The 19,224-nt window shown below is 41.8% G+C and overlaps 2 protein-coding genes across 5 annotated transcripts in view; one reads left to right on the top strand and one right to left on the bottom strand.

Annotated features, from left to right (window-relative positions):
- LOC135879929 (general transcription factor IIH subunit 2) overlaps positions 1–1,820 on the top strand; it is a 28,405-nt gene extending 26,585 nt beyond the window's left edge. For 2 of the 3 annotated variants that reach the window (XM_065405963.1, XM_065405964.1), the window contains 3 exons: positions 329–431; positions 693–732; positions 1,403–1,820. In XM_065405963.1, the coding sequence (XP_065262035.1) occupies positions 329–431; positions 693–732; positions 1,403–1,522 (263 nt within the window). In that variant the 3' untranslated portion in view covers positions 1,523–1,820. The remainder of the gene's footprint in view (positions 1–328; positions 432–692; positions 733–1,402) is intronic. The other variant, XM_065405965.1, reaches the window with a different exon arrangement.
- A 1,962-nt stretch (positions 1,821–3,782) lies between these two features.
- Positions 3,783–18,462, bottom strand: LOC135880014 (survival of motor neuron protein-like). 2 transcript variants are annotated; one of them, XM_065406088.1, is made up of 9 exons: positions 18,350–18,462; positions 17,933–18,004; positions 15,510–15,635; positions 14,923–15,123; positions 8,889–9,029; positions 7,913–7,984; positions 6,248–6,358; positions 5,212–5,297; positions 3,783–4,404 (listed from the first exon to the last, which is right to left on the bottom strand). In XM_065406088.1, exons 1-8 carry the CDS (start codon positions 18,401–18,403, stop codon positions 5,241–5,243), a joined length of 834 nt encoding a protein of 277 aa, XP_065262160.1. In that variant the 5' UTR covers positions 18,404–18,462; the 3' UTR covers positions 3,783–4,404; positions 5,212–5,240. The 2 variants fall into 2 exon arrangements, with proteins under 2 accessions (XP_065262160.1, XP_065262161.1); XM_065406089.1 differs by having other exon boundaries at positions 3,783–4,400.
- Between the last annotated feature and the right edge of the window lie 762 nt (positions 18,463–19,224).

Raw genomic sequence — 19,224 nt, 5'->3', positions numbered from 1 at the left:
AAATAATTCACCAACCCTCAAAGGAAGTCATTAGTATACTTTTGTAAAACCTCTGCAATCACTAACCTAGATGGAACAGAATGGAGTTGTATACCTTCTAATTCTTAAGAGTTTTATAATTTTATGTGGACTAAGGCAGAAATTCCAATTATTAAAATTGATTCACTCACATAAAATACCTTTTGCTGTTAAAAAGGAAGGTCGTGGGGCCAAAAGGTTCGTAAACACATGCTTACTTTTGTTGCTTTCTCCTGTATTCATGAAATCAAAAATTTTGGTTTATCTTGACAAATGTTTTTTTTTCCATCTTTTTATTTTGACATTCAAGGTCTTACATTAGTCTCTGCACCCCATCTAGCTCGGTCTTACCATCACTTGTTTCCTTTGGATGCCTTTCAAGAAGTTACACTGGAAGAATATAAAGGAGAACGGTATGTAAATCATGCCTGCTATAAAGAATCGACTTGGACCCTTCTAGATTTCATCTTTTGTTTTGAAAATAAGATAAGTTGGCAATGGCTTCTTTAGTACTGGTTGAACTAGTGCATGTTCAGTTAAATGGCTGTGATTTGTCGTTTAAATTATAGAAATGGATATCAAATTATAATTGTGTAAGAAATGACTGTGTAAAATGGTAGTGTTGAACAATTTTTTTTCTGCTTTCAATAAAAATATTGAATTCTGTTTCATAGCTATTGTCAAGGCTGCCAAGGGGAGATTAAAGATCAACATGTAAGTTATTATTAAAATGTAATGTAATTTGCACACTGCTTCTTAATGTAATTAATCTTTGTGAAGGTCATCTTGATGACAAAACAAAAAATCCCGTATGGAGACCATGTTGGCTAGATTGAATTCTCAGTCCTGGGTTCTCACTTTTTAGACTGCAAAAGCAGCACACTTGAGGTAAGGAGTGTCCAGAGACTGTCAGGTGTGCTGCTGCCCTCGCTCAAAAAGTTGACAGGGCTAAGAATGAGTCCCACCTCTGGGCATAAGGATGGTGGGAGTCTAACGAGTAGAGTTAGAGAGAAAAATGAGCTTTGTCAGACAAGATGCTTATATTTGTAGAACTCTTTAATGTAACCTTTACTTATTTTTTAAAAACATATTAGCTGCAGTACCCCTAGGATTCCCAAGTTATTACAATTATGGGGTTTTTAAGGGTGAGAATTTGGGCAATTAGTTTAATAAGAAACACAATTTATAGTTTATTCTGATTGAATCTAAAAGTTATATTTAGCCTGAAAAATTTTCAGATTGGAAACTTTAATTTGGTAGGAATCTTATGATGTAAATATGCAAAATAGTTTGTTTACAGTAATCTATTGCATTACTGTAATACTACAACAGTGATATTTGTATTTGAAAATTTAACTTAATTTTTTTAACCTTTTTCACTCAGGTTTACATTTGTAAAGTCTGCCAGAATGTATTTTGTGTGGAATGTGACTTATTTGTTCATGATTCTCTGCACTGCTGTCCTGGCTGCATTCACAGGCATCCTACTCCTCCATGCGTATGATACCAGGTGTTCATAGAGATTGTCCTACCGGTTTCATTCTTGCACAAAGAGTCAAATTAGAAGAAATACCTAGATGAATGCAGTAACAATGAAGATTTGCTAGGGGAACAAACAACTTTTAGTTAATGTATAGAATTGGAATATTTAAATTCTCATGGTTAATGTTTATAAAAATATCTACATCATCTGATTTATTTCCCTCACTTGTTTTGAAAACCTTTGACTTATTCAAGAGTCATTCTAAATAAATGTGTAAATCTGTAAGTGTGTGGAAAAGTGATAAAAATGGATTTGTATGCTAAAACGGTGATTCATGTTTGTTTCATAACTTGTAAAAAAAAACCTAACATCTTAAATATTTTTATACTTAGAATATTTTTAAATTACTGTAGAAAAAAAAATCTATCCCCAGGGTAGAAAAATAGGTTTATTATAAGAACTTATCCAAGTACTTTGACAGACTAGCAGGATAAACTTTCTAAATCAAACAGAGAAATGCAGGGCTGGAAGGGACCTCAAACAGTCATCTAGTCCATCCTCCCATGTTGAGGCAGGGTTAAGTATACCTATGCCATCCCTGACACTTTTGTCTAACCTGTTCTTAAAAACCTCCAAGAATGGGTATTCCACAACCTTCCTAAGTAACCTGTGCAAGAGCTTAACTATTCTCATAGTTAGAAAGTTTTTCTTAATATCCAACCTAAATCTCCTTTGCTGCAAACTAAGCTGATTACTACTACTTCTACCCTTGGTGGATATGAGGGAATAATTGATCTTATATACAAGACAACCTTTTATGTATTTGAAGAGTTATCAGGTCTATTTAGTTTAGACTAAATGTGCTTGCAACCACTCCCAGTTTAGCATCAGCCACAAATTTTATAAGCATACTCTCCACTCCATCAACCAATTCATTAGAAAATAGTAAGATATACCAGACTGTTCAAGGATCTCACTTAACATGTCCTCCCAGGTTGAAATCTAACCATGAAAAATGAGTAGTTTTGAATTGGTCCAATGACAAGTCATTTTGATGTTTCAATAGATATTATAGTCAATATGGACTGTAAAAGTTTTGCTTAACATTTAAAAACTTGTTTATAAGACTAATAGAAGTGGGGGGAAATGTAAGTGACAGATGTGAAAAAAATAGGCAGTACATTTTAATTAAGTGACCTCCCTCATTCTCAGAAATGTGAACTGCAGCCTTTTTGTCAGTGTGAGATGTTACATCTAAACTAAAGGAAATAAATGAGGGTTAAAAAGAGAAGGCACCTTTTAAGCCTGTGATTCATTGTAAGTCTTACTGTATATGATTACCCAAAAAGCACTCTTAGCAATTCTGTTTTTTAGTGCTTTTCATTTTTTAGCATTGCAATGTTACAATACTTTGAAAGAGGAGCTGAATTATCTTCCTTCTTATATCAGCAACAGAATGATGTAAGTTCCAGTGAATTATAACCTTGGCAAATCAAAGGAAGGCAATACATTTGCCCAAGAAGTGGGAGCAGAGTTGGTTACTGACAGTTAAGTGACATTTTAAACACTTCACTACTCCAAACATGTAAGAAAGGAGTGTGTTACAAGTAGCTACACCATCTACTCTGAATGACTGCATTTTGGTAGGCCTTTAACAAATTGCAAATGAAGGGGAGTACATGCTACTCATGCGAGAATTCTGCACCCCTGTGCACAGGCAGAATACATGTTCCCCCAGCAAAATTTTGTTTCCTTTGCAGAACATAGATTCTGCTGCAGTTATACCTTTCACCCATCAGGGGTGGCTGTGGCACCAGAAGAGAGGACACCAAGCCAGCAGAGGGAGGGGGAGAGGGCACTCCTCTCAGTAGGGCCAGGTGAGAAGGCAGTGGCCAGATAGAGCAGGGCACAGGGGCTGCTATGATCTAGATCAGGGGTCAGCAACCTTTCAGAAGTGGTGGGCCGAGTCTTCATTTATTCTCTGATTTAAGGTTTCGCGTGCCAGTAAAACATTTTAACATTTTTAGAAGGTCTATATAACTAAAGTAAATAAGATTTTTCAAATGTTTAAGAAGCTTCATTTAAAATTAAATTAAAATGCAAAGCCCTCCAGACCGGTGCCACTGAAAATCAGCTCATGTGCCGCCTTTGGCAGGCGTGCCATAGGTTGCCTACCCCTGATCTAGATGGTACATCTTTCCTTTATACATATGCCATCCAAAACATAAAAAAACCAAAACATTTAAGTAGCAAAATTTGTTAAAGTTTAAAAAAGCAAATTCAAAGTTTGAGTAAATTTTATTTACAAACATGCAAAATAGTATAACAACAACTCGTAAATGAGCCTTCCCCAGCTCATTTGCTTTATGTTCAAGGTTCTGATCCTACTCATAGGATATTTAACATGTTTAACATTTTCTATATGTCACTAACTCCCACCAACAGTCACAATTACGTACATCACTGCCTATTTGTATCTAGGTTAAATATTTTGTACTTCTCAGTTCTGATCAAAATTACTTGGATTATAATTCAAATTACAAATTTAAAAATGTAAGATGATACAACAATGCAGAGAGATCAGCATGTATATAACAATCACTTGTTTCGAAAGGGATCTGTATAGTATTTTTAAAATCCATAATATTAGCTTTTAATTGGGCAGGTGTCATTTTATTGCTGCAGTGCTTTAAAGGCTGGTTGCCTTTAAAGCAGCAAAATAGTCATTCATACATTCTTAAGTCTGGTGTTGCACTAATTCATTCAGTTCACTATTAAAATGCAAGGGTTAAGTTAAGCCCAGTTAGTCTTCGTGATTAAAAAAAAAAAAAAAAAAAAAAAAATCAGATCTTCATACCAGCCAGTGTACACGTGACATCTCTCCCAGGGATATTTGTACCTGGCTTAAAAGAGAAACAACTATTATATTGTATAGGTGCATGCACACACTAATTTTTTTAAACAAGTATCACCTGCAAGTCACTATAATCCTACTTGCCCTTTAAAGACAAGTTTGTCAGAGAAACAAGTAAAAAGGAACAGATGGCAGAATACATGTTTTGCACTGCAATAAAGTGATTAATACTTAAGGGAGATCCTAAGCAAAAGTTATTTCAAACCAAAGTGCAGATACTCAGGGGAGGGAATAAAGAAAAAACAAAAAACAAACAAACAAACACACACCAACAGGACAGAAAAACAAGAACTGAGCTAGATGTTAGTCCTGTCTTGAAAACCAAACTCAAGCACAATCTCTCCTACTCTACATGTATAAGCAAGCAATTGTTTCTAAAAATGTGTGTAGTGTCACAAAAGTCAGATTTGATCACAAACTCAACAGGTCTTCTGTTTCCAGGACTGATTAAGTTAGCAGCCCTTCTAAATCATAGTGGAAGTCGTCAACAACATGGACTTAAATTAATTTTTAGTAAAAGCAGCCACATTGATTTCCCAATCACAAATCCCACCTTGGAAAGTACTGTAAGAGCCTATTCCAGCTCTCACCCACTATGTCTGGTGGCAAGTCACTTGCTACATTTTGACAGTGGCAGAGATTTTCTTCACTGATGGCCAAGATGACTAGAGGTCTTGGAACCCAAAGTTGCCCTTTTCTTTAAAGGGACACTCTCCAGAGCTAGGATGCAAGCTGCAATCTTGCAGGCTGCCCACTGATTGCAATATTAAACTTTAAGCACAAATACAATACTTACAATTGCTCAAGATAGTAAGTGATATTCAATTATTTAGGGTGAGGACATCTCTCCAAGGTAGCTTCCATTCGGCTCTGTTTTAAACCCTATGGGACACAGGATAGCAAGAGTTTGTTATTCAAGTGTGAAGACAAAATAAAAATGAAGCTTTGCTCATCATGGTAAAATATTTTGGGCCAAATCCTTCTAGTCTCTCTCATGGAAAGCAGATTTGGTTCTTTATAGATTACAGACTGAAGACAAACAACCAACATATATTATATTGAGATCAGGAACTAAAACTTAACTATTTGCTGTTGTCTTGATCTGTGTCCCTGCCGAACAGCTTGAGAAATTTTTGCTGTTAAACCAAAAGTAAATAATGGAAACCTAAAGTGCCAATTCCCAAATTCTGTTTGTTTAGTCTTCAGTCCACATTTGAATATTAACGAGAATTAATTATCAAAGCTTGAAAAGTCAAATCCTTTCTACATTTTTTTTCTTCCTTTGCAATTATGCAAAAAGCAGCCCTCCACAACCATGGATTTTTCATCAGTGTGGCGTTCCAGCATGAGCTATCCATGTACCACAAACCCACCCCTCCCACCGGTCAGTAATGAAGTATGTTGATGGGGAGGGGGAAGAGGAGGGATAGAGAATAAATTATCCAGTAGTAGTTAGAAAAGAAAAGTCTTCACAGAATAGTGAACAAGTCCAGATTTACTCCAACCACACAATCTATTCTTCCATTATGACAAACTGTGCATGCTAGGAGACTCCACTGGACTGGAAAGCTGCAACTGTTGATCTCAAATTATTTTTATATAATATATTTAAATGTGCAAATGTAAAACATAGTAAGTTCTCATTAGTTAAGTAGACTGATCTGCTTTTGCTCACAGAGAGACGGGAACACTTAAACAGAATGCCTTGCAAGCTAGGTTCTCATAAATTAGAGTAAAAGCTCCATAGAGAAAAAGAAACACCTACTTTTCTTAAACAACAGTAGAACCCAAAGCTAGACTACACATGCAACATTTCAACAGGAGTCACTTACCAGATAGTAGCCGGTGTGATAACCACTCATATACCAGGCTATTAACATACTTCCCAAAGCTTCCTCATCTTCAGGAGAATCTGGACCCATGGGTGGTGGAGGAGGAATCAACTAGGAGATTGCAACAAAACACTGTGAACTGGCTTTATTTAATTGGTGTTTATCTTACAGGCAGGGGAAGTGAATGACAACAACCAACTCTGAAATTATTGACAAATAAATGAAAGAATAGAAATGCATTCTTGCACACGCTTCGAAATAAGATAGTTTGTATTTGCTTAAACACCTTATTTACAAAGGCACATGTACCGCTCCTATGATCAGCGTATCCACTGAGAGAAAGGGAAAAAACTTATTTTCCATATTTCATAACACACTCAGGGCTTTTCTACATACAAAAGCTTTGACTATACCGATACAGTTAAAGCACTATAAACACACTAATGCAGATGCAGTTGTATTAGTATCATTATTCCCATAAGGGAAGGGAAAAAAGAGGTGTCAGTATAAGGGAACTTAATATCTGTTGGAATTATTAATAAAATGTTGAATTAATATGGGAATTCAACAAACACCAATTTAACCATAAACTCCTTTATTAAATCCACAGGCCAAATGCCACTATATGTAGTTGCTCTAAACATGCCTAAAAAGCCTAACTAATAAGCAATTTATTACATCCAAACAGTAACAAAACATTATAAGCATTTGAGCAAGATACTTACAAATGGGCTAAACCCAGGGTACTCAGACCCATATTGGTCAGCTCCAAAATAGGCAGATATTAAAGAGTTCATTGCTAAGAGTTTACTTTTTTATACACTTTAACAAACAAGTGATGTCATTGCCAATTACCAACTTCAGTTAAAGACCAATTTGAGACAATTCACCCTTATTTTGTCTTAATCCAGTAAGATTTACAAACTCCTTTCTTCCCAAGAGTTTTCCACCTCTCCTCCTTGCTGTCCAGTAGTTTTCCCATTGCACCTGGGTTCACATGGGCTTTAACACTGGTGTGTGGGTTGGGGAAGTGCTATGTTGGCTCATTTTAAGACAGAGTCTTTTTTTCTTAATTTAAAACCATCTGTAGTCACCCCTCTCAGTCAGAGACCTTCTTTTTAGAAAGTTCCCCTAATAATATTAGCTATTCATTGAACCAGACATCCTCAATACTTTATTCCTTTTGGCCTTACCACTTATTATTTTCAAGGCCTTCCTTCTACTTGCTAGTCAGTGCCTTTCTTTGCAACATAAACATTTCCTTTACCAAACTTAAGTATAAAATTAAAGAATTAAAGTTACTTATTCTACAATATCAGTATAACTATTTCAGTAAAAAAAGTCGACATCTAACTGAAATAGTTACACCAGTACAAAAATTCTGTATAAGATCTTATAACAGATCTTAATCCTTCTATCCTTGTGAACTCCATAATAGAAATTTACTCCCTGTGATCCTGAATACAAACCCCAGAAGCTGGGAGGAAATTTATAATTGGAACATTAAGATTGGCTTAACTGGAACACTGCTACTGGGCACATACGCAGTACTGAATAGGTATTCATTTCAATTTAAAAGCAGGTATGTGCATACAAGAAAGTCAGTTAGAAAAGTGGAGATCACAAATATTTGCCTTTAATCACTATTTTCCACATACCACTTACCGGTGGTCCTGTTGGGAATGGTGGGAGGCAGCTTGATAAGAAGGGTGGTGGTCCACTAAATTTTGGTCCAGGCTACAGTGAAATAATTGAATATAAAACAAAATTTGGAATTAAAAAAGGGAAAGAAACCTTCTGCCTTAAAATATTATGCAACAGATCACCAAATTGCTCAAGCAAAGGTAGCAAGTCCCAATGACTTAATGAATCAACAGTATAGGAAAATGGGCCAGCTATAAATGATTCTTGCCAGTATTCTCCGATGTGAGCATCAGCAAGCCTAGCAAAAAGAGACAGTGACTTTCTTTATAGATATCACAAAAAGACAGGCTTGAAGTGATGTTTTAATAGTAGTAATTTTTAAAACGCCTTTTAAAGGGAATCTGAAGTTGGGTGCTCACATTAAAAAAACTGTTCATTACATCTAATATTCCTCTATCCAAGATATAACTGATCATATCTGGTCTAGGATACAAGCTAAGTTCACTCTGTTTTTGAATACTAAATTTACCATACCACACATTTTTATTACAATCACACTGTGTCTATGCTCGTATTTAAAGATGAAATGATAGGCTCTTATCTTAATTTATGCTAGTTCTTCACATATGAAATTTTCTGGTCATCTTCCACTTATATTGCAATGTTCCTAAAATAAAGCCAATTGAAATAAAAACAATTGCATTTCATATAGAACCTATTCTAGATTGTAAATACATAGGGTGACAATTTGACCCCAAAGAAGTCAATGGGAAAACTCCAACTGACTACCAGGGTGTCTGGATTTCACTCCTACCGTTTATCACAGGGATATACATTAAGGTTCAAGAGTTGTTGTAAGAGCTTAACACCATGCAAACGTTGGAATTTAACGTCTAGAAGAGTGGTAAATACATTATTTTCTCAAAGCTGTGAAATAAATCATGTCTGAAGATCCTGCTCTGCTTCAGGCCACTATCACAGCTAGGGCTATGCTTACCCTTCCCAGGCCTGGTGGTGGAGGAGGTGGAAAATGGGAGTTCCAGTGAGAGGATTTTAATTTTGTAGAGTTGTATTTGTTTCCAGGTGACTGGGAGGACTTTTCACTTTCATCTGTTGAATACTGAGTTTCATTTTCATTCTAGAAGGAAAATTGTATTTTTAATTAAAACTCTGGTAGACTTGTTCCCAGGTTACACCTCCCATGTGTCTAGAGCAAATGTTAAACCAAATTCAGTATGAAACTTTTCACTAGGAAAGTCTTGTCCACATCCTCATCTTCCATCTTGATTTCTGCACCTTCCTATACTCTGATTTCTTAACTCTGCCCCTGCTGATTCAAAAATGCACCTGCTAAGATCATCTTCCTGTTCTTTCATTTTGACCATGTAATCCCTTCTCTTTTTGAATCTCTCCACTGTCTCCTCCCTTTCTACCACATCAAGTTCAGTCTTCTTGTCTTCACATCCAAGGCCCTTTACAGTTCTGCTCCTCCCCTAATTATTTGCTCATTCCTTAAGAACGGCCATACTGGGTCAGACCAAAGTAGAGTGACCAGACAGCAAGTGTGAAAAATTGGGACGGGGGTGGGGGTAAATAGGCACCTATACAAGATAAAGTCCCAAATATCGGGACTGTCCCTATAAAATCTGGACATCTGGTCACCCCTAGACCAAAGGTCCATCTGGCCCTGTATCCTGTCTTCCAACAGTGGCCAATGCCAAGTGTCCCAGAGGGAATGAACAGAACAGGTAATCATCAAGAGACCCATCCCGTCGTCCATTCCTAGCTTCTGGCAAACAGAGGCTAGGGAAACCATCCCTATTCATCTTGGCTAACAGCCATTGATGAACCTATCCTCCATGAATTTATTTAGTTATTTTGTTAGTCTTGGCCTTCACAACATCCTCTGGCAAGGAGTTCCACAGGTTGACTGTGCGTTGTGTGAAAAAATACTTCCTTTTGTTTGCTTTAAACCTGATGCCTATTAATTTCATTTGGTGACCTCTAGTTCGTGTGTTATGAGGAGGAGTAAATAACACTTCCTTCTGTACTTTCTCCACACCAGTCATGATTTTATAGACCTCTATCATATCACCCCTTAGTCATCTCTTTTTCTAGCTGAAAAGTCCCAGTCTTATTAATCTCTCCTTGGCAGCTGTTCCATACCCCTAATAATTTTTGTTGCCTTTTCTGAACCTTTTCCAATATATCTTTTTTGAGTGGGTGTACTATGGATTTATATAGCGGCAATATGATATTTTCTGTCTTATTATCTATCCCTTTCTTAATGATTTCCATCATTCTGTTAGCTTTTTTGATTGGCGCTGCACAATGAGTGGATATTTTCACAGAACTATTCACAATAACTCCAAGATCTCTTTCTTGAGTGGTAACAGCTAATTTAGACCCCATCATTTTATATGGATAGCTGGGATTATGTTTTCCAATGTGCATTACTTTGCATTTATCAGCATTGAATTTCATCTGCCATTTTGTTGCCCAGTCACCCAGTTTTGAGAGATCCTTTTGTAGCTCTTCACAGTCTGCCTGGGACTTAACTATCTTGAGTAGTTTTGTATCTGCAAATTTTGCCACCTCACTGTTTACCCCTTTTTCCAGATCATATATGAATATATTGAAAAGGACTGGGCCCAGTACAGACCCCTGGGGGGCACTATTTACCTCTCTCCATTCTGAAAACTGATCTTTTAACCAATTACACTGGTCTACAATTTTTGAGAAGTCATCTGCTTCAGAGATAAAATGTGCTATTTATTATGTATTTTGATGTGCTGAATTCAAATATGACAATTAAAACAACTGACTGGCTACTGTTTCCAAGATATTTAAGTTTTTACATTTTATGTCTATGTATATTGTGTAGATAGTAGAGTTTTAATCATAAATTGTAAACCTAGGTCTTTTCATGTGTTTATGGTTGCTTTACATGATAATATTTCACCTGTCCTGTTTATGTAACACTTTAAAAATCAGCAAAAGGGTTATATAAATAAAATTTATTATGAAACAAAAGGCAAAAAACTATTCTGTACATAGTTTAGTCCTATTCAGTGTCTACTCGGCGCTTCTTGGCTTGTCTCTTGTATTCATTAAATGGAGCATCTCTCGTCACTGTCCAGCAATAAGTCTGCAAGCACTGATGGGCTCCATTTGCCCTCATAGCGTTTCTCCATTGTTGCAATGTCCTGGTGAAATCGCTCGCCGTGCTCATCGCCACTGCTCCGCAGTTCGGTGGAAAAAAATCTAGATGAGAGTGCAAAAAAATGTATCTTTAGTGACATGTTGCAACCAAGGCTTTTGTATGCCTTGAGGAGGTTTTCCACCAACAACCTGTAGTTGTCTACCTTGTTGTTTCCGAGAAAATTTATTGCCACTAACTGGAAGGCTTTCCATGCCATCTTTTCCTTGCCACACAGTGCATGGTCAAATGCATCATCTCGAAGAAGTTCACGAATCTGAGGAGCAACAAAGACACCTTCCTTTATCTTAGCTTCACTTAACCTTGGAAATTTTCCACGGAGGTACTTGAAAGCTGCTTGTGTTTTGTCAATGGCCTTGACAAAGTTCTTCATCAGACCCAGCTTGATGTGTAAGGGTGGTAACAAAATCTTCCTTGATTCAACAAGTGGTGGATGCTGAACACTTTTCCTCCCAGGCTCTAATGACTGTCGGAGTGGCCAATCTTTCTTGATGTAGTGGGAATCTCTTGCACGACTATCCCATTCGCAGAGAAAACAGCAGTACTTTGTGTATCCAGTCTGCAGACCAAGCAAGAGAGCAACAACCTTCAAATCGCCACAAAGCTGCCACTGATGTTGGTCATAGTTTATGCACCTCAAAAGTTGTTTCATGTTGTCATAGGTTTCCTTCATATGGACTGCATGACCAACTGGAATAGATGGCAAAACATTGCCATTATGCAGTAAAACAGCTTTAAGACTCGTCTTCGATGAATCAATGAACAGTCTCCACTCATCTGGATCGTGAACGATGTTGAGGGCTGCCATCACACCATCGATGTTGTTGCAGGCTACAAGATCACCTTCCATGAAGAAGAATGGGACAAGATCCTTTTGACGGTCACGGAACATGGAAACCCTAACATCACCTGCCAGGAGATTCCACAGCTGTAGTCTGGAGCCCAACAGCTCTGCCTTACTCTTGGGTAGTTCCAAATCCCTGACAAGGTCATTCAGTTCACCTTGTGTTATGAGGTGTGGTTCAGAGGAGGAGGATGGGAGAAAATGTGGGTCCTGTGACATTGATGGTTCAGGACCAGAAGTTTCATCCTCTTCCTCGTCTGACTCAAGTGAGAATGATTCTGGTGCATCAGGAACCGGCAGTCCTTCTCTGTGGGGTACTGGGCGTATAGCTGATGGAATGTTTGGATAATGCACAGTCCACTTTTTCTTCTTTGACACACCTTTCCCAACTGGAGGCACCATGCAGAAGTAACAATTGCTGGTATGATCTGTTGGCTCTCTCCAAATCATTGGCACTGGAAAAGGCATAGATTTCCTTTTCCTGTTCAACCACTGGCGAAGATTTGTTGCACAAGTGTTGCAGCATATGTGTGGGGCCCACCTCTTGTCCTGATCTCCAATTTTGCAGCCAAAATAAAGGTGATAGGCTTTCTTAACCATAGTGGTTATACTGCGCTTTTGGGATGCAAAAGTCACTTCACCACAAACATAGCAGAAGTTATCTGCACTGTTCACACAAGTAGGAGGCATCTCTGCTCACTCTGGCTAAACAGAAATGTGTCCCTTTGCAAAATCAAACACTGACAAATAAGAGAGCACGACACTGTATGATTTCTAGAGCTGATATAGGGCAATTTGTTCAGCAGAGTGATGTAAGCTTCGTTATGATTGCATCATCCATGACTTCTAGGAATAACATGATGCAATTCATATCATGTATGACACAATACCAGCTTCAGATTGCATCATTCATTGTTTTGCCTAAAAAGCAAGTACTGTCCAAACTCAGTCATAGATTTATTCATAGATCCAGTCAAAGATGTATTTTAGTCATTTCTGGTTTAAAGGGAAGGGATCTCAATTTATAACTCACTTATCCTCCGCCATTCCCAAGTCTTACCACCTTTTTCTAGTTTCATATACATCTTGGGAAGATGAATTTTGGTCATCTAAAATTCAGAAAGTGACTTTAAGACATTTTAATGCCGGGGCTATTTCTTAGCACATACACACACAAAAAGATCACTCTCTAATCTCATATGAAATCCTCCACATTTAACACTGAGCCCAGCATCAGCAAAAATAGTAGATTGTTTATGTTTTCTTGTAGAAAGGGCCAAAAGTCTGCAGTGTACAGAGAAAAAAAGAGACAACTGTTTCAGTCCTGACATGTCTAGTACCCCCCTAGCAAAACTTCTTGATGTCCAACACTGCTGATTAGAAACTGAAACAGTATATTGATGTGTGTCTGGAAAGACAACATCTCCCTTCATTACATGATTATTAAGTGAATCATTAAGGAAAAGCAGGGTTTTGCAGCAATCCTGTAGGTGAGAATTATAGTTTTGTGCAAGAATCATAGGGCCATATACAGTCAGGGTATGGTAATAGTAATACTACTACTACTCAGCACTTCTAAAACACTTTTCATCCAAAGCTCTCAGAATACAGTAACTCCTCACTTAAAGTTGTCCCAGTTAACGTTGTTACGTTGCTGATCAATTAGAGAACATGCTCATTTAAAGTTGTGCAATGCTCTCTTATAACGTTGTTTGGCAGCTGCCTGCTTTGTCTACTCCTTGCAGAAAGAGCAGCCCATTGGAGCTAGCTGGTGGGGGCTTGGAACCAGGTTGGACCTGCAGCCCCCCTATCAGTTCCCTGCTCCCCTAAGTTCCCTGTGCAGCAGCCTCCCAGCAGGCTATCAATTGCCAGCCAGTTCAGCTGTCCCTCCCCCCACTGCCATGTGCTGCTCCTGCCCTCTGCCTTGGAGCTGCTCCTGGGAACCTCCTGCTTGCTGTGCAAGGTGGGCGGCGGCGGGAGGGGGGGGGGGAGCGGTGCTAATGTCAGGGTGTTCCCTTCCTCCCGCTCCTGCCCCCCATCTCCATAGAGCATGGGGGGACACGACAGGGCTCAGGACGGAGGGAGCTTGCTGGCAGCAGCTGCTGTCTCAACTTGCTGATCTACTTAAAGGCAATGTACTTAGATTGGGGTCAGTATACTTAAAGGGGCAATGTGCGTCTCTCTCTCTCTCTCTCTCACACACACACGGTGTGTGTCTTCGTCTCTCTCCGCCATGCTATCTCCCCTCCCTCCATTCGTGCTGCCTTGTAGAGTGTGAGGCTACATTAACAATGTATTCACCCTTGAGGGCTCAGCAGAGTGCTAGTTCATTATTTAGCAGTAAGGCATTCCCTGGGACTCTCTGACTTCACCACCTCAACCAAGCTTCACAGCAATGATCATTGCTGTGTACAGTATTAAATTGTTTGTTTAAAACGTATAGAGTGTGTGTGTGTGTGTGTGTGTGTGTGTATAATTCCCTGGAACCTAACCCGCCCCCCCCCCCCCCCCGAATTTACATTAATTCTTATGTGGAAATTGGATTCGCTTAACATCATTTTGCTTAAAGTAGCATTTTTCAGGAACATAACTACAACGTTAAGCGAGGAGTTACTGTACTCTACAAAAAAGGTTAGTATCACTATCCCCATTTTACAGACGAAAAAATTAAGTCCAGGAAAGGAAGCCACTAGCCCAAGGTCACCCAGCAAAGGAGTGGCAGAGCTGGGAATTGAAGTCAGGTCTCCAGAGTCTCAGTCCAATGCCCAATCCATGAGGCCACACTACCAAACAGGCACCATATACCCTTACTTTCAATAGATTCATGACCATTTATACGAAGGATCACTTTTGGTTCACAGACTCTTCTCCTCCTTCAGTTCTACAAGGGCAACAGTAATAGAACAAAAGTTAAAAGTTTTTGCTTATTTTTAGTAGAATAGTAATTGTTTATATTTGCCCTCTCACCTCCCCGGCATTCTGCTCCTCGTTTTCTTTTTCAACCGTGTTGGGAAGAAGCAGATCAGATAGATTGTGCTCTTCCCTATTTCCATACCCAGTGTAAACAGCAACACAGGTTCCTCTCTTCTGATTGATCGAGGCAATAGTTGCCAGGTACACATTACCATCCTCAGACCAAACTGCACTACAGGCATCACCAACTCTCCACTGCAACAAAAGCAAGAAAGTCAAATCAACAGCTATATTTGTGACCCTTGAAAAATGTTTTCTCCAAATGTAACTTTTCTCTTCCTCAAGTGTTTCAAACATCTAAATGTTAACATATCCATCTACTATGCATACAAACTTTTGAACTAAATACTGCATGATGTGCCTCTCCTCACTACAGATTATTCTTTGTATCCAATTAATCTGTTTCTAAAGTGGCCCCAGCAGAGCAAGAATTTATAAATCTTATTTACAATTTCATTGAGGTGAATAACTAAAATCTTCCCTTGATAACCAAATATACCTTATGTTTTAAAACTGACTATGAATACGTGCAATACAAAAATTAACAACATTTAGTTTTGGTATTCAGTTTTTAAGATGACCTGCTTCAATGGTGCTGCGTTGCTTTTCTTCCTACTTCTGTTCTTTTTATTATTTTTTCTCTTTGTCCCTGAGCATTGTTCTTGTTTGTCCGAAGGCTCCGAACACTCACCATTCTTTAGAGCATTCTATAAAAGAAAAAAAAGATTCTATGAATTATACCCCAACATCTCAACTATGACGTGTACTCCTATCCCCCATCACAATAGCATCCAGAGCTAAATAGAGGATGCAGATAGCAAATTTCTCCAGTTCTGATAAATGACATAATGGTAAGGGTGCATGTATTTATTTTGTCTATATTTCATGTTGTTGTAAAAAGGTCCACTAAACTTAGATGTGTGTCTATAAGACAGATTTTAGCCCAATGTGATATTTGCACTCGTATGAGCAGTTTTCTACAATTCTACTTTTGAAAGAATATTCTGAACGAGATGGACTTCTCTACACTATGGGTGCTTCAGCAGCACAGCTATGGCAGTATAGCTGTGCTGCTGTAGTGCTGTCGTGTAGACTCTTCCTACAGCAACTGGGAAAAGGTTTTTCCATCACTGTGGATAATCAACCTCCTCAAGTGGTGGTTACTCTGTCAACAGAAGCATTCTTCTATCAACCCAGCCATGTCTATGCCAGGAATTAGGCTGGTGCAGCTATGGTGCCGAAATGTGAATTTTTCATACACCTAAGCCAGAGGTGGGCAAACTACGGCCCGCGGGACCCTCCTGCCTGGCCCCTGAGCTCCTGCCCCAGGAGGCTAGCCCCTGGCCCCTCTCCTGCAGCCTCAGCTTGTCCTGCCGCCGGCGCAATGCTCTGGATGGCGGGGCTGCGAGCTCCTGGGGCAGCGCAGCTGCAGAGCCAGGGCCTGACCCGGTGCTCTGTGCTGCACTGTGGTTTGGCTGGCTCCAGTCGGGCACCCTGGCTGTAGCACCGCCAGCCACTGGTGCTCCAGGCAGCGCAGTAAGGGAGTGGGTAGTGGTGGTGGTGTTGGGTTGGATAGAGGGCAGGGGAGTTCGGGGCGGTGGTCGGGGGTGTGGATAGGGGTTGGGGTGGTCAGAGGGCAGGGAACAGGGGGGTTGAATGGGGGCAGGGGTCCCCAGGAGAGGAGGGGTTCGATGGGGTGGCAGGGGGCAGTCAGGGGCGGGGGTTCCAGGGGCTGTCAGGGGACAGGGATCTGGGGTGTTGGATGGGGCAGGACTCCCGGGGGGGCCGTCAGGGGGCAAGAAGCAGGAGGGGTCAGATAGGGGGCAGGCCACACCTGGCTGTTTGGGGAGGCACAGCCTCCCCTAACTGGCCCTCCATACAATTTTGGAAACCCGATGTGGCTCTCAGGCCAAAAAGTTTGCCCACCCCTGACCTAAGCAATGCAACTATGTTCATCTACATTTTAAGAGTAGCCCAGGCCTGTAACAAAGGGATGGAAAAGCATCCTCTTAACTACCACACACTTTTAAAAAAGAAAAAAAAAACTTATCTGCATAATTCCCAATTGGAGGAGGATCAGAAGCCACCTCCGAATGCCATCAGGAATAGTTATGCCCCTCTCAGTCTAGAAATTCAAAGCTTTGTGGGAACTATAGAGGACCCTTTGGCCCCGATCCTGCATGGAGGCACCTCCCCCCCGACATGTAGGGTTGCCAGGAATCCGGTTTTCAAGTGTAATGCACAGTCAAAAAGGGACCCTGGCAGCTCCTGGCAGCACCACCAACCGGGCTGTTAAAAGTTCGGGCAGCAGAGGCCAGGGCTAAGGTAGGCTCCCTGCCTGCTCTGGCTTCGTGCCAGTCCCAGAAGCGGCCACCAGGTCCTGTGGCCCCTAGGCGCATGGGTGACCAGGGAGGCTCTGCATGCTGCCCCCGCCCCCAGCGCTGGCTCCGCAGCTCCCATTGGCCGGGAATCGCAACCAACGGGAGCTGTGCCTGTGGGTGCGAGGGCAGCACACGGAACCGCCCATGCACCTAGGGGCCACAGGACCTGGCGGCCACTTCCTGGGAGCCACAGTAAGCACCGCCAGGACCCTGCACCCCGACCCCTCTCACACACCCAACCCCCTGTCCCAGCCCCAAGTCCCCTCCCACATCCAAACACCCTCCTGGAGCCCACACCCCAACCCCTGCCCCCTCAACCCCACATCCGCAGAGCCCGCACCCCCAGCCTGGTGAATGAGTGAGGGTGGAGAAGACCGAGTAACAGAGGGAGCAGGCATGGAGCGAGGGAACCGGGACAAAGGTGTTTGGTTTTGTTTGTGCCATTAGAAAGTTGGCAACCAACCCTACGGGCGGGGGGGTGGGGGGGGGAGCTGCCCCCGCGAGGTTCCCCCGCAGGATCTGGGCCATACAGCGCAAAGATAAGAAGTTTTTGGAGCAGGGGAAACGTATCATGGGGGTTCTGGTGGAACGGCTGCTAGCACAGCGCGGGAGAGCCGCATTACCTTAAATGACGCCACCGCTCTATCGTACGCCTTTATCAGGGCGGTGTCATCCCAGATGTCCGAATCGTCGCTCTGCGGGGGGGAGCGGGGACAGGAAGTGTTACCGCCACGTGCAGCACGCGCACGCCGCTGCCCCCGGCCGGGTCAGGCCGCGGCGGCGGTCACGGGGTCTGGGTTGGGGGGAGGGCGGACAGGGCACGGGGTAAAAACGCGCCCAGCCCGTATAGCCGCTAACGGCCCACAGGCAGCAACCCCCGCCGCCAGACCTGGCCCAGCCACGCGGCCCCGCCGGTTCCACTCCTCTGAGGCGGCCCCGGCCTCAACTTGGGGAATAACACGCCCGGTCCCTGCCCCAAGCACCACCCCGGGAGCCGCGACCCCTGCCCAGGGCGAGACCCGCTCGCCTCCCTCCAATACCTGCCCGGCGCCGCGTTTAAACAGCACCGTCTCGGCCCCGCCATGGCCTGCCATAGCAAAAGTTTGACGGGCCGGTGGCCTCCACCACTCAGTCAGCGCGCATGCGCACCCCTTCACACTCCCGCCCCGTAGAGGGGTGGAGCTTGATTGGTTGCGGCAGCTGCTTACATCAGCACGTCCCTTTACCAGTGATCCACCCCCTTGCTAGGGAGGAAGCGGGCTGCCTGCTGCCCCCTCCCAGCCGCTCCCTTCTCCGCACGAAGAGCTACAGCCGCTCCCCCCAACTCCATCCCCTTGTCCCACAGCAGGGGGCCTCCAAGGGGATGGAGTTTAACAAAGGGGCCTCCCAGGATCTTATCACCCCTCCCCTCATCCCCCACTTTGTGCCAAATCCTCTGCCCCAAATGGGTAGGGGTAATCTGTTCATTTCCTATTTAAATGAATGTGCTTTCACAAAAGGAGGCAGGAGCACAGACAAATTCACCCCATGTCCAACTGCTGTTGTGCAGGACATTTTATTTTCTTCTGGAAAAACAGACTAAAGGCATTATTAGCATAATGCAGTGCTCAAAGTGTATGATTTTAACCAGGGATAAGAGAGATGGAGAGGAAATGTAGGACAGTCTCAGGTATTTTCCCCCCCAATGTCAATAGAGCAAGATAGACATCTTAGTGAAAGAATCAGAGTCCAAAATTCAGGAGATCAAGACCGTTCAGAAAATTCAGAGTGAAAGTTATGTAAGGAAATATCAGGTTTTGTATTTATGTAGAGATGAACCGCTTATATAAACCACTTAATGAGTGCTGTGGCTTGATAATGCCTGTTTTACTCCTGCAAACATTTCCAGTTCTGAATTTTGCATCTGGCATGGTAG

This window comes from Emys orbicularis, chromosome 6 (assembly GCF_028017835.1).
Source record: "Emys orbicularis isolate rEmyOrb1 chromosome 6, rEmyOrb1.hap1, whole genome shotgun sequence".
In the NCBI taxonomy this organism is placed as follows: Eukaryota; Metazoa; Chordata; order Testudines; family Emydidae; genus Emys; species Emys orbicularis.
This window is presented reverse-complemented; position numbering and strand designations above follow the sequence as displayed.

Bases quoted from the DNA above. Each gene is read 5' to 3' on its own strand.
- LOC135880014 (XM_065406088.1), bottom strand. From the start codon at position 18,403: ATGGCAGGCCATGGCGGGGCCGAGACGGTGCTGTTTAAACGCGGCGCC. The intron at 9,030-14,922 runs GTGAGAGGGCAA...TTTTCCTTCTAG, and splicing joins AGGAGCAGAATGCCGGGGAG to AATGAAAATGAAACTCAGTA. The intron at 7,985-8,888 runs GTAAGCATAGCC...ATTTCACTGTAG, and splicing joins CACCACCAGGCCTGGGAAGG to CCTGGACCAAAATTTAGTGG.